The sequence below is a fragment of the Microtus pennsylvanicus genome, chromosome 4, assembly GCF_037038515.1.
Source record: "Microtus pennsylvanicus isolate mMicPen1 chromosome 4, mMicPen1.hap1, whole genome shotgun sequence".
NCBI classification, from domain to species: domain Eukaryota; kingdom Metazoa; phylum Chordata; class Mammalia; order Rodentia; family Cricetidae; genus Microtus; species Microtus pennsylvanicus.
Genome location: NC_134582.1, coordinates 59,254,373 through 59,277,733, shown reverse-complemented (window position 1 = coordinate 59,277,733; position 23,361 = coordinate 59,254,373). Strand labels below are relative to the sequence as shown.

The window sequence follows — 23,361 nt, the reverse complement described above, 5'->3', positions numbered from 1 at the left end:
AAGAGATGCTAAGATCTTGGGCCACGACAAACAGAGCAACCCCCTTGGACTGGCTCCAGCTGAGCTCTGCAGTACTTGAGAGTGGACCGCAATTGAAATGGCAATGCTTATTCAGGCAAGAGGCTAGACTCTTAGAACAGCAGGAAAAAGCAAAGGGAATTGACATTTCCCTAGATAAATTTCTAGGTGAAGGGCTCTTTTCCGACCCTCAGGAACAAGCTAATTTGGATGAAAACACACTCTCCATGTGTACTACAGCAGCCTTAAGGGCTTGGGACAGGGTACAAGACCCAGGACAGAGAATAGAATCATTTGTCAGAGTTAAACAGGGTCAGAGAGAACCCTTTAGTGACTTTTTACAAAGATTAACTAAGGCTGTACAAATAGGGATATCTGACCCAGAAGCAAGACGTATAATGATTGAGTCTTTGGCTTATGTAAATGCAAATGTGGAATGCAAAAGGATTTTGGGGCCTTTAAAGCTCAGATCAGCGCCTTTGGAAGAATGGGTCTTGCATACACTCAATGTTGATACATTTGATTATGGCACTGAAGCATGGGTAGAAGAAGCAATTTCCAATGGTAAAAGGAGACACCAGAATACCAAATGTTTTAATTGTGGCAAAATGGGTCATATGAAAAGGAATTGTAGACAACGGATTTTCAGAAATAATAATAATAATAATGCATCTTTCAGAAATAATAATAATAATGCATCTTCTAGAAATAACAGAAATAGGAGGACTCAGCCTTCAGGTTTATGTAGAAGATGTGGAAAAGGCAGACATTGGACGAATGAATGCAGGTCTACAAGAGATAGACAAGGCAACCTGATACAGTCGGGAAACGTGAGAGGGGGGGCCTCACAGGCCCCCATGGCAAACATGGTTCAGTCATATCCAGTTTCTGCAGAGAACGTGCCTCATCAGGACAATTAGGAAGCCCCATGCCTACTGTTACAAGCAATAATGATCAGAAAGATAAGTTACGTGTGTTTTGGCAAACTTCTATAAATGATCAAAGACCTAAACTGAGAGTGTGTGTAAATGGCATTTTTATTACTGGCCTGCTGGACACAGGTGCTGATGTAAGTATCATTACCCCAGAATCTTGGCATCCGTATTGGCCTCTTCAGAATGTAAATGTTCAGCTCCTGGGAATTGGAACCCTATCTCGAGTAAGGCAGAGCACGAGATGGGTTGAATGTATAGGGCCAGAGGGTCAAATAGGAAAATTAAAGCCATATGTAGCCAATATCGCAATGAATTTATGGGGTCGTGACCTATTACAACAATGGAATACCGAAATTAACATTCCTGCTACTTCTAGAGCCTATAGTTCTGAGAATAATATTAAAAGATATTACAAACGGAGAAAACCGGCCATTCGGGCTGTACAAGAACAAGCAATTGATGTCCCTTCAGAGATACCAACAGCCTTGCCTCTAAAATGGTTGACTGAGAAACCAATATGGACAAAGCAATGGCCTTTAGCTGAGGAAAAGTTACAGGCTTTAGAACAGCTGGTACAAGAACAATTAGATGCTGGACATATAGAAGAATCTACCAGCCCTTGGAATTCTCCTGTATTTGTGGTTAAGAAAAAATCAGGTAAATGGAGAATGGTGACAGATCTCAGGGCCATCAACAAGGTTATTCAACCTATGGGCCCTCTGCAATCTGGAATTCCTTTGCCCTCTTTATTACCAAAAGGATGGCCTCTCATAGTTATTGATTTAAAGGATTGTTTTTTTCACTATACCTTTGCAAAAAGATAGAGAAAAATTTGCCTTCACAGTGCCTACTTATAACAATTCTCAACCTTCGAGGAGGTACCACTGGACCGTTCTCCCCCAGGGTATGTTAAATAGCCCCTCCCTGTGCCAATATTTTGTGAACCAACCATTGCAAATAATATGCAAGAAATTTCCCAAATCTATAGTATACCATTACATGGACGACATCTTGTTATCCGATTCAAACATGGATACCTTGAACAGACTGTTTGAAGAAATAAAGATACTTTTACCTAAATGGGGATTGCAAATCGCTCCTGAAAAGATTCAGAAGGGAGATTCTGTTAATTATTTAGGTTATAAAATAGGTTTCCAAAAAATTAAGACACAAAAAGCACAAATTAGGAGAGATCGCCTACGGACTCTTAATGACTTTCAAAGACTGTTAGGAGACATTTCCAGTCTACGACCAGCTATTGGAATAACACCTGATCTAATAATTCATTTGAACAAAACCTTGGATGGTGATAAAGATTTAAACAGTTCCAGAGAATTAACAGCTGAAGCAGAAAAGGAACTGACAATGATTGAGGAAAAATTACAACAGGCACATGTGGACAGGGTGAATCCAGAGCTCGATTGTATTCTTGTCATACTACCATCAAAAATTTCTCCTACAGGAATTTTAATGCAGAGAGATGATATTATTTTGGAATGGATCTTTTTACCACATAAACCAAGTAAGAAACTGAAAACTTATGTGGAAAAAGTCTCTGAGTTAATTATAAAAGGCAAGCTGAGACTTCGTCAACTAGCAGGCATAGACCCAGCAGAAATTATAGTGCCCTTCACTGCTGATGAACTAAAGAAATTATGGGAAGATAATGAACCATGGCAAAGAGCTTGTGCTAATTTTTTGGGAGACATTAATAATAACTATCCAAAAAGCAAGCGGCTCAACTTCATAAAGAGAACTTCTTGGATTCTTCCTCGAATCGTCCGTGATGCTCCAATAACTGGAGCCCGTACATTCTATACTGACGCCAATAAATCAGGGAAGGCAGGTTACAAATCAGAAGACTTGGATAAGGTGGAACAAAGTCCGTATAATTCTGTCCAGAAGGCAGAATTATATGCCATTCTTATGGTGCTAAGGGATTTTAAAGAACCTATTAATATAGTTACAGATTCACAATACGCAGAAAGAGTTATTTTACATATTGAAACTGCTGAATTTATACCTGATGATACTGAACTAACCTCATTGTTTCTCCAGGTTCAAGATTTGATCAGGAACAGGCTTTGCCCTATGTACATAACACACATCCGATCCCATACGGGTCTGCCAGGTCCTCTAGCACAAGGTAATGCAGAAATTGATCAATTACTGATTGGTAGTGTGCTACAAGCCTCTGAATTTCATAAAAAACATCATGTTAATAGCAAAGGTTTGAAGAAAGAGTTTTCAATTACATGGCAACAAGCTAAGGAGATTGTAAAGAAATGCCCTACTTGCTCTTTCTATAACCAAACGCCACTGCCTGCAGGGGCTAATCCAAAGGGCACCCAAAGGAATGAAATCTGGCAGATGGATGTGTTCCACTTTGCAGAATTTGGCAAATTAAAATATGTTCATCACACCATTGACACTTATTCAGGCTTTCAGTGGGCAACTGCTTTAAGTTCAGAAAAAGCTGATTCAGTAATCACTCATTTATTTGAAGTCATGGCTATCATGGGTATACCTACACAAATAAAAACGGACAATGGTCCTGCTTATGTTTCTAGGAAAATGAAACGGTTTTTTGATTATTACAATATCAAGCATGTTACAGGTATACCATACAATCCTACAGGTCAAGCAGTCATAGAAAGATCAAATCGAACTATAAAAGATATGTTGAACAAACAGAAAGGGGTGGAAAACACCCCCAGAAATAGGCTACATAATGCTTTGTTAACCTTGAATTTTCTCAACGCTAATGAGAAGGGAACAACGGCTGCAGAAAGACATTGGATAATGGAAAAGTCTACTGAACTAAATCAACCAGTTTATTTCAAGGATGTGCTGACCTCACAATGGAAGCCAGGATATGTGCTACGTTGGGGAAGGGGTTTTGCTCTTATCTCCACAGGTGAGGAAAAATTGTGGATACCATCAAAATTAATAAAGGTTCGGTTTGAAGAAGAGAAGCCACTTGGAAAAGATAAATAACAATTCTTTCATAAGGATGGCGAACATACTGATGGTAAGAAATACAGATAGGTTTGGAGGCGGGGTTCTTTTCTTATCTCCACAGGAAAACACTCATCTTCAAAGAAATTAAGGAACCCTGAATATTTAATTACTGATGGATGGACACATTTTGTAAGTATTAATTTTTATTTATATATCTTATTAAACATTTCTTTATAAATATATAGAGCTGGTTTTGAAGTTGGACTCTGGCTCAGTCCTTCTCCAATTCCAAGCCTGTTAGTAAGAGAAAAACCCAGAGTTTCTGGAGTTTCTGTCTCATGTCAAGAGCCATGATATGGGACAGAAAGAAATATGAGTTTAGAAAACATCCTTGCTTTTCTTCATATCTATCATACTTTTCATTGAATATATATATCATGCCTTTTATTGAATATATATATGTATGTATATATATGTCTATATGATTAATGTTTAAGTTTTTCACAATGAATAATGAGTTTTTCCCGAAGTGACATTTGAAGTTTCCAGGAAGAAGATGGGGCCCCACAACAACAACTCTACCTGGTTGAGATGACGTCATGATACTGATAGCGCTACTACAAGACCTGTTTTGGATACCAGCTGCACAAGACGATCCCAACTTGGTTAGCTGAAATGGTGCACATCTTGTACAACATTCTGGCCAGACCTCCACAAAATACTCAGAGACTATTTGCAATTTTAAAAGACATTGATCTTGAAATTTAACCATCATTTTACTTTCACAGGATCCCCCAGAAAGAACGTCGCCCCCATGACAGCTGGAAGTAATTCTAGAGGACGACGTCCCCTCTCCCAGTAAAGTTTACCCCTGGGTTTAGGGACATCATTTAGGGGTTGGGAGGTTGGGGGAGGAATTTTATAAGCTCAGGGATCATTTTGAAAAAAAAAAGAGAGGGAATGATGGGATTATAGATTTATAATTGTGAGTTACTGCTTTTAGACAAATATATTGGTATCAATTCTTGTATATTGAAACAAAGTTAAATTATATTGACTATTGTATGCATGCATGTTTCTATGTCTGTTTAAAACATTTTTATGTATTGACATATATTGTATTGATATATATATTGTATACATTTACCATATTGCAATGTACATTTCTACCTCTGATTAAGATACTTATATAATGTTTGTGCATTGATATATATTTACCATATTGCAATGTATATTTTTACAGTGTTTATATTTGGAGGTCATTATCCTCATTTGTTACACAGTTGTTTATTGTCTTAGTCTTTAAGTTAGATAGATATTGAGAATTATATAGATAAATAGTCATCTAAGTTTGTCATTTATAATCAGACTAATCAGGTTCTTTAGATATATAGAGATTATACTCAGTATAGATAGATAATCTTCAACCTCTTCAAAGAGCTGTAGAAAATGGCCTTTAATCTAACTCAGAGTTTCGTGATAGTGAGACACAATTGCTCCTGGCAACACCACTCCATTCCCGAGAGAATGTTGAGCACCAAAGACACTCCACCTGGAGCCTTTCTATTTGGCAGAACTGGCCTTTGGGCAAAGAAATGCCTATACCTCAACCACTGACACAGATACAGAGCGTGCATCAATGGATAAAACAGGACTGTCATATCCTGCCAAGACAGGGTAAGATAGTTTTGAAAAGTTCCTTGCCTTTAATAATGGTATGTCAGTTATGTTAGGCCTTAGCCAAAATTGGTTGACTCAACATTGCAAACGAGACTTTGGGTGATTGCCCAGGTAGTCAGTTGTCTCTGTCAATTGTTGCACATTTTGGATATATCTCGTTTGTTGAGTAGTGTTTATTCCCTTCTCAGATCTTTGACAGAGTTGAAGATTATATAATTGTAGTTACTCTTTACATTATTTGGACTCCTTGAGATAGAATGTTTAGCAAAGCTTTTGTTCTCAATATTGTTTGTTATATTTATTATTTGTTGTTATTGTATGTAGTTGTATTTGGTTTAGTTCTGTCTTATTTAGACAAAAAGGGGAGATGTAGGGATAAGTCCCGCCCCTTAGGGGGCGTGTTCGCCTCGGGCTAATGTCTGCCTATAAATTTGGCGAGCATGCTCAGAGCTTCCTCTTCTTCTACTCTCCTGGTCTCCGCGGGAACGGTGGTTCTGTAAGTCTATTTCTACATTAAAACTATATATATATTTTTACAAACTGTCTGCATTCGTTTACGCCGCTACACATCTCAGCTAGCCAACTCAAAATTATTCTGAGCAATTTGTATTTCAAACTTAGGTGGTATTTTTCATCTTAGTGGTATTATCATAGTCCTAATGATTTCATCATGGGTCCCCCACCCTCCTTTCAGAGACTTCATAGGTTGCTGTTAGGCTTCATTATGGTCCACTGTAGAAAACTGATAGAGATTCAAACCCAAAATCATGTACAGGAAAGTAGATGAATTTTTTTCTAGAATTAGTTAGTACTCTATATGACCATTAATATATTATCACAAAAAGTTTAATATATATTTTATATATTTATTTATCACATATATATGAATTTATATATCTTATAAATTTTGAATTCTCTTTTGGTAAATTATATCTGATCAAAATAAAAAGCATTTGTTAGTTTTATAGGTTAGTTTAGATTAAATGGCCATGCCATTTGATGAACTATTATCTCTTCTAATTAAGAGGTATCTCTTGTTCAAATTGAATCTTTATCAATTTTGATGGTATCTATAGCTTTTCCTCTCCTGTGGAAACAAAAGAAAAACCCCTTCCACAACATAACATATGCTTTGATTACTCTTCTTTGGTCAACACATCTTTAAAGTATACAAGCTGATTTAATTCCATAGTTTTTTCTACTATCCAATGTCTTTTGGGTGCTATTGTTCCTTTCTCATTAGCATTTAGAAAATTCAAAGTTAATAAAGCACTAAGAAATTTATTTTTAGGGGTCTTTATTACCTCTTTCTGCTTATCTATCATGACCCTTAGTGTTTGATTGGATTTTTCTATAACTGTTAGCTCTGTAGAAATGTGTGGTAGACATGTAATATGCTTCCTATTATAATTAAGCAAAGAACTGTTTCATTTTATTAGAGGTATATTCTGGAGCATTGTCTGTCTTTATTTGTACAGGTATACCCATGATGGCCATAACTTCTAGCAAATGTGTGATTACTGAATCATTCTTTTCTGAACTCAAAGCAATTGCCCATTGAAAACCTGAATAGGTATCAATGGTGTAGTGTATATATTTTAGTTTTCCAAATTCTACAAAATGGAACACATTCATCTTGTACTCTTTGGGTTACTTCCTATATGTAGTGGTGTTTGTTTGTATAACGAACAAGTAGGACATTTCCTTATAATTTACTTGACTTGCTGCCAGATGATGGAAAAGTCTTTTTCAAACTTTTGCTATTGACATGATGTTTTCTTATGAAATTCTGAGGTCTCCAGCACATTCCAATTAATAGTTCATCAATTTCTTCACTACTTTTTGCTAGAGTACCTGGCAGACCCATATGAAATAGGATGTGTGTTATGTATATGGGATGATTCCTATTCCTGATTATTTTATGTAATTGAATAAATAGTAAAATCAATTCTTTATCATCAGGTACAAATTAAGTGGTTTCAATACGCAAAACAATTTCTGCACATTGCAAATCAGTAATTATGTTGAGAGGTTATGTGAAATCCACTAGTACCATTAAAATAGCATATAATTCTGACTTTGGGATCAAATAATAAGGGATTATATAAACTTTACTTAAATATTCTGATTTACATCATTCCTTTCCTGATTTATCAGTACAAAATGTAAGAACTCCAGATATTGGTGTTTCCCATACAATATGAGAAAGAATCCAGCTAGTTCTCTTTATAAACTGAATTCTCTTGCTTTTGGGATATTTGTTGTTAATCCCCCCTCCAAAAAAAATTGCTGCAAGCTTTTTGGCAGGGTTCACTTTCTGCCCATAATTTGTCAATTTCATCATTAGTAAATGGTTCTATAATTTCTCCTGGGTTTCTTCCTGCTAATTGATGAAGTCTTGATTTTCTTTTTTATAATGAACTCAGAGACCTTTTCCACATTTTTTTATTTTTTATTCAGTTTATTTTGTCAAAAGATCCATTCTAAGGTAATATCTTCCCTCTGCACTGAAATTCCTGTAAGGCAATGTTTAAAGTATAATATGACTAGACTGCATTTGAGCTTCATCGCCACATGTGCATTCTGTAATTTCTTTTCCACCAAAGCCAATTCTTTCTCAGGTTCAAGGGATAATTTCTGGCAACTTTAGAAATCCTTGTCACCTTCTAAGGTTTTGAATAAATTATTCAGCTCATCACTTTCTTCCCAAAAGATAGGAAATGTCTCTTATCACCCTTTGACAGTCATTAAGAGTCTGTAATTGATCTCCTCTAATTTAAAATTTTTGGAGTCTAAGGTTTTATAAACATATTTTATAGTCTAAATAATTAATAGAATCTCCATTTTGTATTTTTTTCATGAGCAATTTTTAATCCCCAACAAGACAAATTTTTTTCTACTTCTTTAAACATTCTTTCTAAAGTTTCTATACTTAAATCAGCTAAAAAGATATCCTCCATGTAATGGTAAACAATATATAGAGAAAATTGCTTATGTATTATTTTCAATGGCTGACTTACAAAATATTGGCACAGGGTAAGGCTATTTAACGTTCTCCATGGGAGAATCTTCCACTGATATCTCTTATTCGCTAAGAATCATTTATGTAGGCCCTATGGAGGCAAATTTTTCTCTTTTTCTTGTAAAGGTATAGTAAAGAAACAATCTTTTCTATCAGTAACTATAAGAGGACATCCTTTAGGCAATAAAGAAAGCAAAGGAATTCCAGATTGTAGAGAGCCCATTGGCTGAATTACCCTACTAACAGCTCTTAGATCTGTTACCATTATAGTATCTTCAAAAACAAGAGAGTCAATTATTATTTGTATAGTCTGTATTTGGTATCATTCTATTTACTGCTGATGTCAATCTTTGTAAGAAATCAGTGAAGGATTCTTTTGGGTCCTATATGGTTTTAGTAAATGGCTTAGTCTTACTTCCTACTTCTCCAATTCTGTCACTAGCATTCAAAACTGCTGCACAGAATAAAGCCAAGATGTGACCATCATATAGCATTTGACTTTATATATTAGCATAATCTTCTTCTCCAAGAAGCTGATGTTGGGAAATTTCCACACCTCTCACTCTTCTCTGTCTTTCAATGGTCTTAGCTTCTTCTTCCAACCAGGTCGTCCATTGAAATTGTGGACCAGGTTTCAAAACTGCTGTAACCACTTCTCTTTAGTCTTTAGGAATAATTCTATTACAAGTTGACCATGAGTTTAACATTTGCTTCAAAAAAGATAAAAGCATGCCATATTAGACTATCACTTCCTTGAATCTCCTTAAATCTAATATTGCTACATGTGTCCATTCAACTTTTACAGGGTCTTGTGGATATCTATCATTTGACAATTCCTATAAGGTTACTGGATATATTAAGGTTGGTTGTTTGAAAATCTTATGCTGTTCCTCTCTTATAATGCAATGCTGAAATTGGTTCTCCATTAATTTCCTCTGTCTGAATTTGAATATCTCTATAATCAGTTTTATTATGTTGGCCTGTATCTTAGCATTCATACCAATCAACTTTTAAGAGATAAACCAAGGATCATCAAAATGACAATAAAGATTATAAAAATGATAATTAATAGTATGTCAATTCCAGTTAAGTTGATTTTCCCTTCATTTTATTGTTCCATCTTTAAATCATGCATTACATAATCATATAAAGACCTAACTTTCTCAATCATAATTATGCTTCCCATTTTTTTAATGTGGAAAATCTCTGTTTTATTTAATTCTTCCTTTTAAGAATTTGCAGTTTTCTCACCAAATCTGCTGCCACTGATAATGAAGATTTGAGGCTGACTGATGCTTCATAAAACACTAAAAGCTAGGCAGGATTTTAAGGTAGTTACAATTACCTAGTTTGGCAGCAGCTAGAGAGCGGGTTCAGAGAAAGACCACCAGGAGAGAAAAAAGGAAAACCTAGCCGGTTGGGTGGCATCTCCCAGAGCTCCCACGTGTAGCTCTGGCTTATACCAGTGGCTGCAAAGTCACAGGCATGTGGCTTTTTCTTGAATTTATAACCCAAACATTATCATCAGATGTAGTACAACTAATAAAAACCCACGGACAGATATTGGGGTTTAAGCTGAAAAATTAGAGAAGCAAAGTAGCCAACCGCTAGACACTCTTGCTTCTATGAAATCTTCTAACAATATTTGTCATTTTCTTTTCAGTAGCTCCCAACTTCCTATTCATAGAATAACTTTGACTTGTGTTTTATATGAATTTTCTAAAGAGTAATATTTTAATCCATTGTATCGTTAATGTAAATATTAGTGTCATGATCAACCAAGATGTGTGCATTTAAAGGATGCCAAAAAGTTCTGATTTGATGATTCTGACCTTTCATATTTTGGGAAAAATTTATCTTACCTGCGATCAAAACCTTAATTTGCCCCATATCGTTCCATATCCTGAAAATTAGTGTCTTAAGAGAGATTAAATCATAGATATGAAGATGCTTGTTTGAGAATTCAAAGTACTTTGACATTTTACTGATGTGGGGTTTCCCTCTGTATGCTGTGAATATGATTTATTACCATTGGTTAACAAAGAAGCTTCTTTGATCTATGGCAGAGCAGAATATAGCAAGGTGGGAAATATAAGCAGAGACAGAGGAAGAAAGACGGTAGAGTCATGCAGATGCCATGTAACTGCCAAAGGAGAAAGATGCCAGAACCTTACAGGTAGACCACAACCTCATGGTAATGCATGGATGAATAGAAATGAGTTAGTTTAAGATGTAAGAGCTAGCTAGGAATACACCTAAGTCAATGGCCAACCAGTGTTGTAAGTAACATACTTTTTGTGTGATTATTTGGGTCTATAGGCCAGAAAACCAATATGCAGTCTTGATTTACATTCACATTCAATGATGTTGATAAACTTCTTTCTATTGTTTTAGAACATGAGTCAAAATAATTCCTAGACAACAACCCTTGTACCTTTCCCTACTTCATTTTCAAGCATATAATCACCTTCCAATCTTTCATTGTTATTTTTTATTCTATACATTTAATTTCATCTGGTAGCTCTACCAAAAAGGTTTTGTTTTTGCAAAATTTAAATTGTGCAATGATCACTACTATGAAATCTTTAATAGGGTTCTGAGAATATTCTGGTTAGGTTTCTGAGTTTGTGATTAAAGCATCAGGATCATAAACACATTTGGGAAGAACAGATTTATTTGTCTCGTAATTACCTCAAAGTTCTAAAAGCTTTCCACAATACTCCAGCCCACTTCTGGCACCAATTTCTGTCAAGTTTCCTCTCTATTACTGTGACAAATACCATGACCAGCTGTACCGGGAAGAAAGGGGTTTAGTTGGCTTATGTATCTGGTAAATCATTGATGGAAGTCAGGAGAGGAATTCAAACAGAAGCAGAGGCTGGAACTATGGAGGAAAGCTGCCTCCTTCCTTGTTTGTAGGCTCATGTTCAGCTACTTTTATCCTGCTTCCAAGGACTTCCAGTCTGTGGAAGCCCAAAAATGTGAGCCTATTTCTACCTTGCATGATGGTCAGAGAGTTTGGAAGTTGCTAAAAGTTGTTGACAACAAGCAGGGATACATATCCTGGTTCTTTTGGCATTAAGATGGCTCATATAGGTAGATCCACTCCATCCTGACAGATGGTCAGGATATGTAAGCAAACTTCTGTTTATTTTATAATAGGAGGGTAACTGAAGAGCGGCTGCCTTCAGGATACTTGGTCTAATGTGGGTTCACTGCCTAAACAACAGAATGCTATTGACTTGATGTCTCAAAGTGTTGAAGCAATTAACTGTTCGAGTTGTCCTTTGTATCATGTTAAAGAAGTCTTTTGTTGTCTTCTTCCCCCTTTTGTATTGGGGTATAAAGGCGTATGGAAAATTAAATGTGGAGATTTTATTATTCACCGAAACTCCCTCCTGATACTACCCAATGTTTACTGTTTTATTATTTTATTTTATTTTTTTTCCTCTTTACTATTTTTCTGATCCTCACACCCTCTACCCTGGCAAGAGGTACTTTTGTCAAGGCTAGTTCCCAACACCAGTCCAGGGTGACACCACCTACAGTGGATGAGTCCATACTCCATCAATCAGCAAGTAGGAAAACTCCAAACAGACATGCCCACATGCCCTGATCAAAGCAGTTCCTCAGTTGAAATCCCTCTTCCTCGATAAGTCTACTTTTAGGTAAGGGCTGTAGAAACCTAACCAGTATACAGTATTTAGTTCCCTTCATGTATTTTTATTCTCAACTGAATCAAAATATCATAAAATGACTTAATATCTATCTGTCACATTGGCTTCTAGGTTTGTAGTGCTTGCTTATCCTACTTACAACATAAAAACACATAAAATATGCATGTATGTGTGTGTGCAAATGGAGGCAGGAACACATGGTTCATTAGCATGCTTGCTGCCTGGGTTTGAACATTACTTTTCATATCTGAAATTGTTGCTTCTATACCAATATACTAAGTATATTTTAATGTTCACTAAATGTCAGCTACACTGAAGCCAGATTAACTTGCAAATAATTTGATAAGTAAGAAAAAACTTGAACATGAATATATAAAATGAACTTGCTATACAGATTCCAGCTGCACAAAGCTGTGGGTGTTTAGGAAAGAAACGTTGGTTCCTGGAAACCTAACTTCTTCATTTTACCCTGGGAAATGTCCATAAATAATTAATAAACTGTGAATTGTAGGGAGGTTGTATAAATATTCAACCTTAGTGATAATCAAATAAATGGAGTTTAAAACTTCATTTTTATGATACTAGAGCAAGCACTGCTCAGTCTTTAAAATAATCAAACAATCTTTCTAGAACATAGCATTATAGAAATGCTAAGGGTTTTGAAATCTTACCACTAATACATTTTCATAAAACAAACAATGATACTGAAACAGATTTCCACACAAAACTATGACCCCAGTATTTGTAACAAACAGTAAAACTGAGTATATTACAGTGATATTTCATAGATATTCTGTGTAAGAGAATCATAAAGCTATTTAAGTATATTTGAAATTTATGTAATAGTGTATTAAAATTTTATTATCTCATATGAGAGAAAAACAGTAATCACAGGTATTCATTATGTATAAATATGCATTTATAATAATATCTGTATTAAAATTATTTTAAGCTTGATCTTTTTAAGTTTGTTTGTACAGATTTTCTATAATATACATCCATTTTAATCAGAGTACTAGTAAATCATAGGGCACATTATTGCCATGGATTGGATGGAGATTTTGGTAAAGTGAAACTTCCTTTGCCATGGTTAAGGAAATAGACAAACACAGTACAGAAAGGGAAACCCCAGGTTACAAGGTAGCATGTGGGGACTCTTTTCAGTAATGAAAGTGCATGTATAATAGTCTGATTCCATCACTGGAATTAGATTAATTTTTATTACTAATGATATTGCTATTCACAGGGGTTTTTTTTAGAAGAAAAGATAAAATGTACAGTAAAAATAAACCCTAAAACAACAAAAGTCCATTAACATAGACAAATGGAAAGGTCCTAGAAACATGATCTAAAAATAAGACAAAGAAGCAAAGGCAAAGAAAATCCTGCCCAGAGTGTATTTGAAGGGTGAAAGCAAGCTTGATTCACCCAAGCCAAACGCAGTGCAGTGGTTTTAAAGACAACACTCCTTACACATTTGAACACTTGGTCCTTAGTGGGTGGTGCTATGGGGAAGGTTATTAAAGTTTAGGAAGAAGACCCCTGCTGGAGAAAGTATGTCCTTGAGGGAGGGCTTGGAACATGTGGAGCTCACCCCTACTTTCTACTCTTTCTCTGCTTACTGTGTGAGGATAAAAAGTGATTAGCCAAGCTTCCTGTTCCTGTTGCCATCCCATGACATCCCTGCCACAAAGGACTCTATCCCCATTTCTGTGGGTCAAATATTTTTTTTCATTATTAGTGGCATTTGGGCATATTATTGTATCTAGGAGACATAATTGTAGTTAATTCACACTGAATTGTAAGACGACATAGAACATCATTTAGGATAAAGGCAAATGAAGCACTCAGAAGGAATTAGTACATTCGCCTGAAGGATCAAATTGTTTTATTGTTGGAGAGAGAAAAAAGTGACTTCTCTCGGTCTTAGCTGGGAAAGCAAACCCTGAGCATGGTGCGGTTCCCAATGCAGGTTGCCAGAGGGCCCCAACTGTCACAATGAAACTCTTAGTGCAAATTCATTGTTCCAAATAATAAATGGGCTTTACTGTGATATTTCAAACACATAAATTGTGAATTTTAACTGGATGCTTCCCTCTTACCCTCCTCCTGCTGGTTCCCTTCTTCAAACTGCTCTCTCCTTTTCTTAACATATATATTTAGTAAAACTAGAGTCTACAGACAAGGAAAGTGTATAATGTTCTTATTTCTTTTTTATTATCTAATCTTGTTGCCCTCTGCCCACTTTCACTAAGACCCTCTTCATCTGCAGACTCCTGTATTTCTGTAGTTTTTTTCTCTCTTTCTCATTCTCCCAGATTCTGGTATGATAGAAAACAGGTGACATTTTGCTGAGTCTGACTTATTCCATCTATTCTATTTTCATTCAAAGCACTGTTTTCCTTTCTGACTGAATAATGGATCTACCTCTCTCTCTCTCTCTCTCTCTCTCTCTCTCTCTCTCTCTCTCTCTCTCTCTCTCTCTCTCTCCTCTCTCTCTCTCTCTCTCTCTCTCTCTCTCTCTCTCTCTCTCTGTATGTATGACATGTAAAGTGGGGCATACATTCCATACCACACTTGTGGAGGTCAGAGGTTAACTGTTGTAATTGTTCTGCCTCTATCTACCTTTAAGTAAGTTCCAGGAATTGAACTCATGTCAGGAGGTTTGCACAAGCAAGCACCTTTATCCATCCACTGAACTATCTCGCAGAGATGTTGCTTGTTTTCTTGAGCACAACTATCCTGACTGAGGTGAAATAGCATCGCACTGTAGTTTTAATACATTCCTAGCGACCGGCATTTTTTCTTGTATTTATTGGTGTTTTGTATTTCTTTGATTAACTGTCTGTTCATCCCATTAGCACGATATCTGTCCATATGACTAGCTTCACCCAGTGACATACGAGCAGTGATAGCCGATACATTCTTGCTGAAGCTATGAGAGCCACCAGCGGTCTTAGTAATACACTCTCCCTAATGGTACTAGAGCAACATGTCCAGAGGTATCTGGTCATTTGGGGGGGGTTCTCAGAAGGAATAGCATGAAAACAGACACAGCAGGTACAGCTGGATGACAGCGAGAGTGGGAAGTTAACCTTTCTGCTTATATACCAGTAAGGCTGGAGGCTGCTTGTTTCTGCTGGTCACCACAATCGTGTCCTCTTGTAGGTGGCTCTCTTCTCTGACTCACTCACTTTTAAGGCATCTTTGCTTATTTTCTTTCTCTTCTTAATGTTTTTTAAATTTTTTTACAAGCTTTATTGTAAAAATTTGCACATAAAATAAGCATCACATACCAACATTATCCAGATCTGTGATCTACACATTTCTATACAGTCGTGATAGCCAATCTAAAGTTGTGGATTTTCACAGTGGATTTTAGTCATTTCCGATGAAGTCTGTTCTTACATAGTTATCCACCACCAAAACTGAAAACTCAGTTATAGAATTTGGCCTTTTATGATACATAAATTAATTTTACCAATGGCTCTATGCTATCATATCTAATGGTAAAAACACTTACTACACATTTTCTTTTACAAACTTTCCATATCACTATCAAGTACTATGATCAGCATCCTTCCCTTTGTCCTTCCACCTTTCCTTCAGGACCTCGTCATTGATAGCACAATATATTTCAGGCATTATAGCAACCGACGAGAGTGTGATGATCAGATACAAAATATCACAGCCAATGGATCTCCCTTGTGGATGAGGGAGGAGAGTGAAATCATCCGCGTATTTTTATAACACAGCACTTCAGGCATGATAAAAGGCATGAGGGAGAGGCACATGTGTGCCCATCTCAATACAGTAGAAGGTGGTTCGCACACATTCTTGCACTGTAATCATAAGGATAAGTAATGCTTGTACAGAAAGAGCAGTTAAAAATAGTCTAAAAATACAATTCCACAGACATGTCAAGTGTTACTAGAAGGGGAATTTGAGTCATGATTTGAGCCATATAATAAAAGTAAACCGGGTATAGCATAATACAGCGAATAGAACGTGCTCTAGTCAAGAGGGCTTGTGGATATGTGAAGAGACTGGCCCCTTTCCTTTTCTAAAATTAATGTCAATGGACCAAATAATTGATGATTCTTTTACTTAAAATGAGAAAGACATGTGTGTTTCTCAATAAAGATAATATCTAGAGCAGAGACATCATGACTGTATGTTACCTACTCTCAGAAGACATTGAGCATACACATCAGAGCTGATTGTTGCTAGAACTGTGGGCAGATTTTAAAAATGCCTAGAGTGTGGAGAAGTCTTTGCTGAAATACTGAATATGAGAGTTGAGATAGAAAGTGGGATGAGGAAGATTGGTTCCTAAGCCAAGTAAACCAGGTTAGGAATTATAGGGAAGAATTGAGTATGGGCTGGAAGAGACGAGGGGATCACCACACATATTCTAAGTTGAATGTTATTCTTAACCTCTAGATGACATGTCTAAGGGACGTTTGTTGACAGTGTCTTGGATGATTACAGAGTAACATTTGTAGAAGATTTAAGTTAAGTTAAAGCAATATTAAACATGACTATGCTTATATCACCCCAGGGACTCATGATGGAAGGGTTTATTACAGATCATCTATTGGAAAAGCTATATAGCAATAATAAGTTCTGAATTACCTGCTTGTGATTTCCTCTGTGAGGGTGTCAATTTCAGCTTGGAGTCTTTTGTTTTCTTCTAACAATGCCAGATATTTTGCTGAAATATCAGTGTAGTCTTTTGAAACATCAGAAAGCTCAATATCCCATGCTTTTTTCTTGATAAAATAGAATACAAGATATTTATACATTTTTAGTAATTGAATGAAAGGGAAGCCCAACCAATCACCTTGTTTGTAGGGTGTGATCCCCTTAGGCTAATATTTACTTATAAATATTGAGGGTGTGCTCCTCATGTTCTCTTTGTTTTTTCTGTGCTTCACGGGAACTCTGGCTTTGTAAGTCCCCCTTTTCTTACCCTTATTAAAGCTGAATATTTTATATTAAAGCTAGCCTGGTTAATTCTAGTTGCCGGTCATTTATGCCATTTCAATTGAAAGTTAAGTTTTCAATGTTAATAAATTAGTTTGAATCATTCAAGTTGCTAACTAAGTAGAGTGTGTAGTGCTCTGTGGGAATGCAGGAATAGTCTACTCACCTCGGAATAATAATTATTCAGTAACTCCGCGTACTGCTCCTCCAAATTTTTCTGCTTCCAGGAATATTGGTCAAACACTCTCTTCAAATCATCTACCTAAAAATGCACAGAAGATAAGTGAACTGATGAGATTTCCTTCATTTTTATGAGTAAGAAAGAGGCTACATTTTACTTTATATAGATTTCCTAATGAACATTGACTGACATGGTAGAAAATAATGTCACATGCTTCTCCCATCTTGAAACCTAATATAGGATTTTGATAAGGCATAGCAAATCAGATATAAATCAAGTAGAGTGCTTCTAATATTCAGATGGATAATCATGACAAATAGAATGTGTTTTAGTTACAGGAAAATTTAAATTATAATTCATTACATTGACAGGCAAAGGAGAAAAAAAGCATACACTTCCACACTTTACAAAATAACCACTTGATTAATCCACTACTTAATTCTCTGGCTTTCACATTTTCCCTATAGGTTTTGAAACTGGAAATAAAGAACTTAAATATAATGGACAGACATTTTTATTGCCGAATCCCTAAACTTGTGTATAGTTTAAATAGCTGAAGAAATGACTTTAGCACAAAACCCAATTCCAGTTTCTAGCACCTGCAGCCAGTGGCCCACAGCCACCTATAATTCCAGCTTTGTCCTCCCTGCCCTCCTAAATGCCAATGTAAAAGCACAATTGATAATACCTGGGATCTATCCTAGAGCCCTAAAACCTACCATAGCAGTTTTGCAATCAAGCAGAAGCACAAAACAAATAACTTTTAAGAGACTTTTTATGAACATGATAGAGCAGCGGTTCTCAACCTTTCTAATACTATGGACCCTTAATACAGTTTGCCAAGTTGGGGTGACTCCCAACCATAAAATTCTCTTTGTTGTTATTTCCTAACTATGATTTTGCCACTGTTATGAATTGTAATGCAAACATCTATGGTGTCCAATGGTCTCAGGAAACATCTGTGAAAGATTTTCCACTCGGTATTTATTCAATACAGTACTTGAACTCTTAGCTAAAGTAAAGGAGATCAAGTGTATACAAATTAGAAGAAAAAAGTCAAAGTATCTTTATTTTCTGATGATACAATATATCCATAAATGAACCCAAAAATTTCACAGGAAGCACCTACAGCTGATAAATACTTTCACTAAAGTAGCTGTATATAAAATTAACTCACAAAATTTTTAGCCTTACTATATACAAATGAAAAATGGACTGATAAAGAAATCAGAAAACCCACTGGGCACTCTGAAGGGTGTGGGAACGCGGGGCCACCTGGCCCGTGGCCTCTGCCTCAGCCTCGCCGCCACGCTCGGGGTCTGGTCCGGCTCTGCCCGGGCGCGCCCGCCTCTCGCAGGGACGTTGTACAAGCTGAACTTGACTGTGCACATGCCCGCCGCCGCCCTCAACGCCAGAAGCGTCTGCTCGCCTTCTACTAGTATGGCGACATCCTCCCAGTTTCGCTAGCTGCTGAGTAGACTATGGGCCACCATCCCTATTTCCAGGGAACTGGAAATAGCCAGGTGCCTCGGAGTAAATACGCAGAGCTGCTGGCCATCATTGAAGAGTTGGGGAAAGAGATCAGACCCACGTATGCAGGGAGCAAGAACGCCATGGAGAGACTAAAACGAGGCATCATTAAAGCCCGAAGCCTGGTTTGGGAGTGCTTAACGAAGACCCATCTCGCTACCCCGTGGAGATGAGAGGCTTTGTTCAAAATGGCAGTGGTTTTCCTGCCATGGTCATTAAGCTCTGAACCCACATTCGGAAGACTGGGAAGATATTTTGCAGTTACTGACCGTGTGCATTCTAAGCAGTTAGAAACGATCCAGCTCTTTTTTTCTTTCCAAGCATTGATTTGAAAGATGTTTGGGAAGCCACTTCACAGCAAGCTATTGTTTGCTCCCAAATACCAATATCCCCTTTAAAATCTCCCTTTGGATACACTTGCCATTTGCCTCACCCCAGTTGACTTCCTTTCCGTGCGATCACCCTGCCTCTGAGGACTTGAGTGCAGAGCACAGCACATCTGCCTAGTAGCTGGCCTACCTGTGGGCAGTGCAGACCCTGCTTCACAGAGCTGCTCTGCTTAAGCCTTTGCATGACTGGGTGCTTTGAAGTCAATCTTAAACATGCACACGTTATAAATACAGAAGAAAGAGCAATCTACCCTGGTGTGGGAGAACTGTCTGTAATCTGTCAATCATGTTATAAATAAAAGCTGATTGGCCAGGCAGGAAATATAGGTGGGAAAACCAGACAGGAAGTAGAAATGATGTAATGAGAACAGGAGAATTCTGGGAAGGAGGAAGTTGATTCCTCACACTCCTGCCCAGACCACCGGAGCAGCAGGATGTGATCTGCCACACAGAAAAAAGGTACTGAGCCACTTGGCTAACATAGATAAGAAAAATGGGTTAATCAAGATGTGAGAGATGGCCAGTGAGAAGCTAGAGCTAATGGGCCAATCAGCTTTATAACTTATAGAGACCTATGTGTGATTTTTCTCTGGGACTAAACAGCTAGCAGGTACCAGGCAGGACAGAAACCACAACAAACAGGACCATTCATGTTAGTTCATGTTACACTACCCAACCTGCCACACGCCCTGCGAATGTCTATCCTGAGACTGTGGGTCTCAGTTCCATGTTTACTGTGAGACTGTCACAACATCTGGAAGAAAACAACTGTAAGTGTTGCATCTTTGTATTTATTACTTGATGTAATAATGCTTATTTTCATTAACAAAAAAAGAAATCAGAAAATAATATTTTTCACAATAACTTCAAGTAATATAAGATATTTTGGGATAATTCTAACCAAGCAAGTGAAAGACTTATATGATAAAAAATTTAAGGCATTGAAGAAAGAAATCAAATAAGATATCAGACAATAGGAAGATTCCTGGTGACCATGCATTTGTAGGATAAAAGTAGTACTAACTGTCATCATAACAAAAGCAATTTACAAGTTGAATGCAATACCTATCAATATTCCAACACAGATCTTGAAACAATTTCCAGCCTTATATGAAAACATCAAAAATCCAGGACGGCTCAAATCTAAATAATACTTGCTTAACTATGTTTGTAGCAGATTTTTCACAAGAGCCAGGAATTAGAAACAATCTAGTGAAGAATGGATAAGGAAAATGTGGTGAATTTACACAGTGGAGCATTACTTAGTTGTTAAAAACAACGACATCATGAATTTTGTTGGCAAATGGATGAAACTAGAAAAGATCATCATGAATAAGATAACCCAGACCTTGAAAGACAAACATGGTATGCACTAATTAATAAGTGAATATTAACTGTAAAACAAAGAATAACCAGGCTACACTCTACAGACCCATAGAAGCTACGTAACAAGCTTAAGGAGGGATGCATAAATCTCATTGTGAGTGGGAAATAGAATAGACATCTCCAGTGGATAGGGTGGTCTGGAAAGGAGGTATGGAAGGGAACAGAGGGATCAGGTGGCAGGAGGATAGAGAGAGAGTGTATTAGGAGAGGCAACTGGAACTGGAACTGGGGTATCTCTGGGAGGAGCTAGAAACCCAGTAGAATGGAAACTCTTGGAACTCTATGAGGCTGACCCTAACTAAGACTCCTAGCAATGGGAGATACAGTGCCTGAATCAGCCATCTCCTGTAACCAGGCAAGATTTTCAGTGGAGGATTGGGATACCAGCCTGGTCACAAAACCATCAACCAACAATTTGTCCTACTACAACATGCGTTGGGGGTGAAGGTGACATAGAAATTGTGGGAGTGGCCAACCAATGTCTGATCAAGCTCTAGACCCATACCATGAGAGGGAGCCCATCCCTGACACTGCCTGAAAGGCTAGGACCCAGAGGTAGGAAGGCCTAGAGGCCTAGGATAGAACCAAACATGACTGGAAAAAAAGGAAGAAAAGGAAAAACTCAATTAAATGATTTCTAATGATATTCTGCTGTACTCATAGATTGGTGTCTCTTCCAATGGTCATCAGAGAGGCTTTATCCAGTAATTGATAGAAACAGATGCAGAAACCCACACCGAACATGCAGAGATCAGGGAATCCTGTAGAAGAAGGGAAGGATTGTAGAAGCCATAGATATCAAGGCCATCACAAGAAAACCCACAAAATCAACTAACTTGGGCTTATGCAGGCTCACTGAGACTGAACTGACAACCAGGGAGCCTGCATGGGACTGATCTAGGCACTCTGTATGTATGTGACAGTTGTGTCACTTGGTATTTTTGTAGGATGCTTAATAGTGGGAACAGGGGCTGTTTCTGACTCTGTTGCCCGTTTTTGGGTCCCTACTGGGTTGCCTCATCCAGTTTTAGTAGAAGAGGAAGTGCCTAGTCTTACTACAACTTGATATACTGTAACTGCCTGATATTCATGGGAGGCCTGTCATATTTTGAAGAGAAATGGAGGAGGAGTAGATGGGGGAATGGGAGGAAGGGAGGGCTTGGAGGAGAGAAGGGAGGGGAGACTGTGGATGGGATATAAAAAGAAAATAAAAACTAAATAAATACAAAAATTAAAATATACTAGCAGTTCTATACAAGTTCTGTTAAAATACATAATATTTGACAATAAAATCAGTAAAAAACATAGAATTCATACAGACACAATCTAGTATGTATAAAGTCTGTACCAAGTTCCCCATGGGAAAAAGAATATGAATAGGAATTCTTATTATGTTGCTTTTTGTAAATTAAGATAAAAACATAGTATATAATGAAGTATTCTAATTTAATTATATAAACTGAAGGGTTTTCTTTGCTTTTAAACATTTTTTTGAGTTTTTGGGAATTTTATACCATGCACCCCAATCCATTCGTTTTCCAGTTCTTCTGTATCTGCCCTTCAGTCTTACATAGTATCCCCCAAAGGAGCTTAAAAAGAAATAAAAATAAAATAAAAAGTAAAAGATTAATTAAGAAACAAACAAAGTCCAAAACAAAAAAAAGAACAAAACAAACAAAAACTCAGTTTGTTTCTCAATCTTTCCTTTCTTTCCATCACCTCTTCATTCACCTTGGTGGCACTGGGAGCTTCTGTTTGTCACATAGTAGATCCTTTTGTTCCAACCGTTTTACTTGCAAATGTTCATTGTGTAATGAGTTGTTGGTCAGGTGTAAGGTCCAAGAATACTGGATCATCTCTGAAACTCCTCTCAGACACCCTACTGTTGACACAAGTCATGGAGATCCTGTTGCTCTCCATGCTCCAGTAGGTCACAGATGGGGTAGATGTTATTGGCATAGGCCAACTCAAAGCCCTGTTTACATGCTTGTGTGATATGGTTAGTCCCAGCCACTGGGATCATCCCAGCCAGTTCTCCAAAGCTCATGGTAAGTCATGGGACAAGCTTTCCTAGGTGTTGTAGCCAGGTATCTTATGAGGGGTAGAGTCAGCTCTCCTGTGTCATCAGGCCAGCTCTCCCAGGGCCAGTGAGCAGCAGGACCAGTTCAGCATGACCCTTGGACTTCAACAGGAATGGTACACATGGGTCTCTGTCAACACAGGCAATGGACATCAACACTTGTGTTCATGGTGATGTCCATGCCCAAGCTGCTGCTGAGAGTAGTGCCTGGGTCCATGACCCTACTACAGCGAGGATCTGTGTTGCAGTCCATATTTCCTATTGTCATTGAAGGTTGTATGGATGCTATGTCTGGGCTGCCACCTGAGGGTAAGCTGGTGTCCAAGGGCCATGCTGCTTCCAGGGACATGTCAATCTGAAGATTGATTTTTAAGAACTGCTTTTAATGACTCTACTTTTAAAAACTTATATGGATATGTGTATATGACTACATGTGTTTATGTGCCCCACTTGTGTGCAGGAGTCTACAGATGCCAAAACCTAAAGGGACCTGATTTCAGGTGTTGTGAGATGCAC

At 37.4% G+C, this 23,361-nt stretch overlaps 1 protein-coding gene and 1 pseudogene across 1 annotated transcript in view; one reads left to right on the top strand and one right to left on the bottom strand.

Moving 5' to 3' along the window:
- Positions 1-23,361, bottom strand: part of Ccdc178 (coiled-coil domain containing 178) — a 349,165-nt gene that overhangs the window by 239,890 nt on the left and 85,914 nt on the right. Inside the window, exons 11-12 of the mRNA XM_075971135.1 lie at positions 17,446-17,541; positions 16,929-17,065 (exon numbers count right to left, since the gene is read on the bottom strand). Coding sequence (XP_075827250.1) covers positions 16,929-17,065; positions 17,446-17,541 — 233 coding nt within the window. The remainder of the gene's footprint in view (positions 1-16,928; positions 17,066-17,445; positions 17,542-23,361) is intronic.
- On the top strand, positions 18,901-19,163 carry LOC142848535 (cyclin-dependent kinase 2-associated protein 1 pseudogene; annotated as a pseudogene).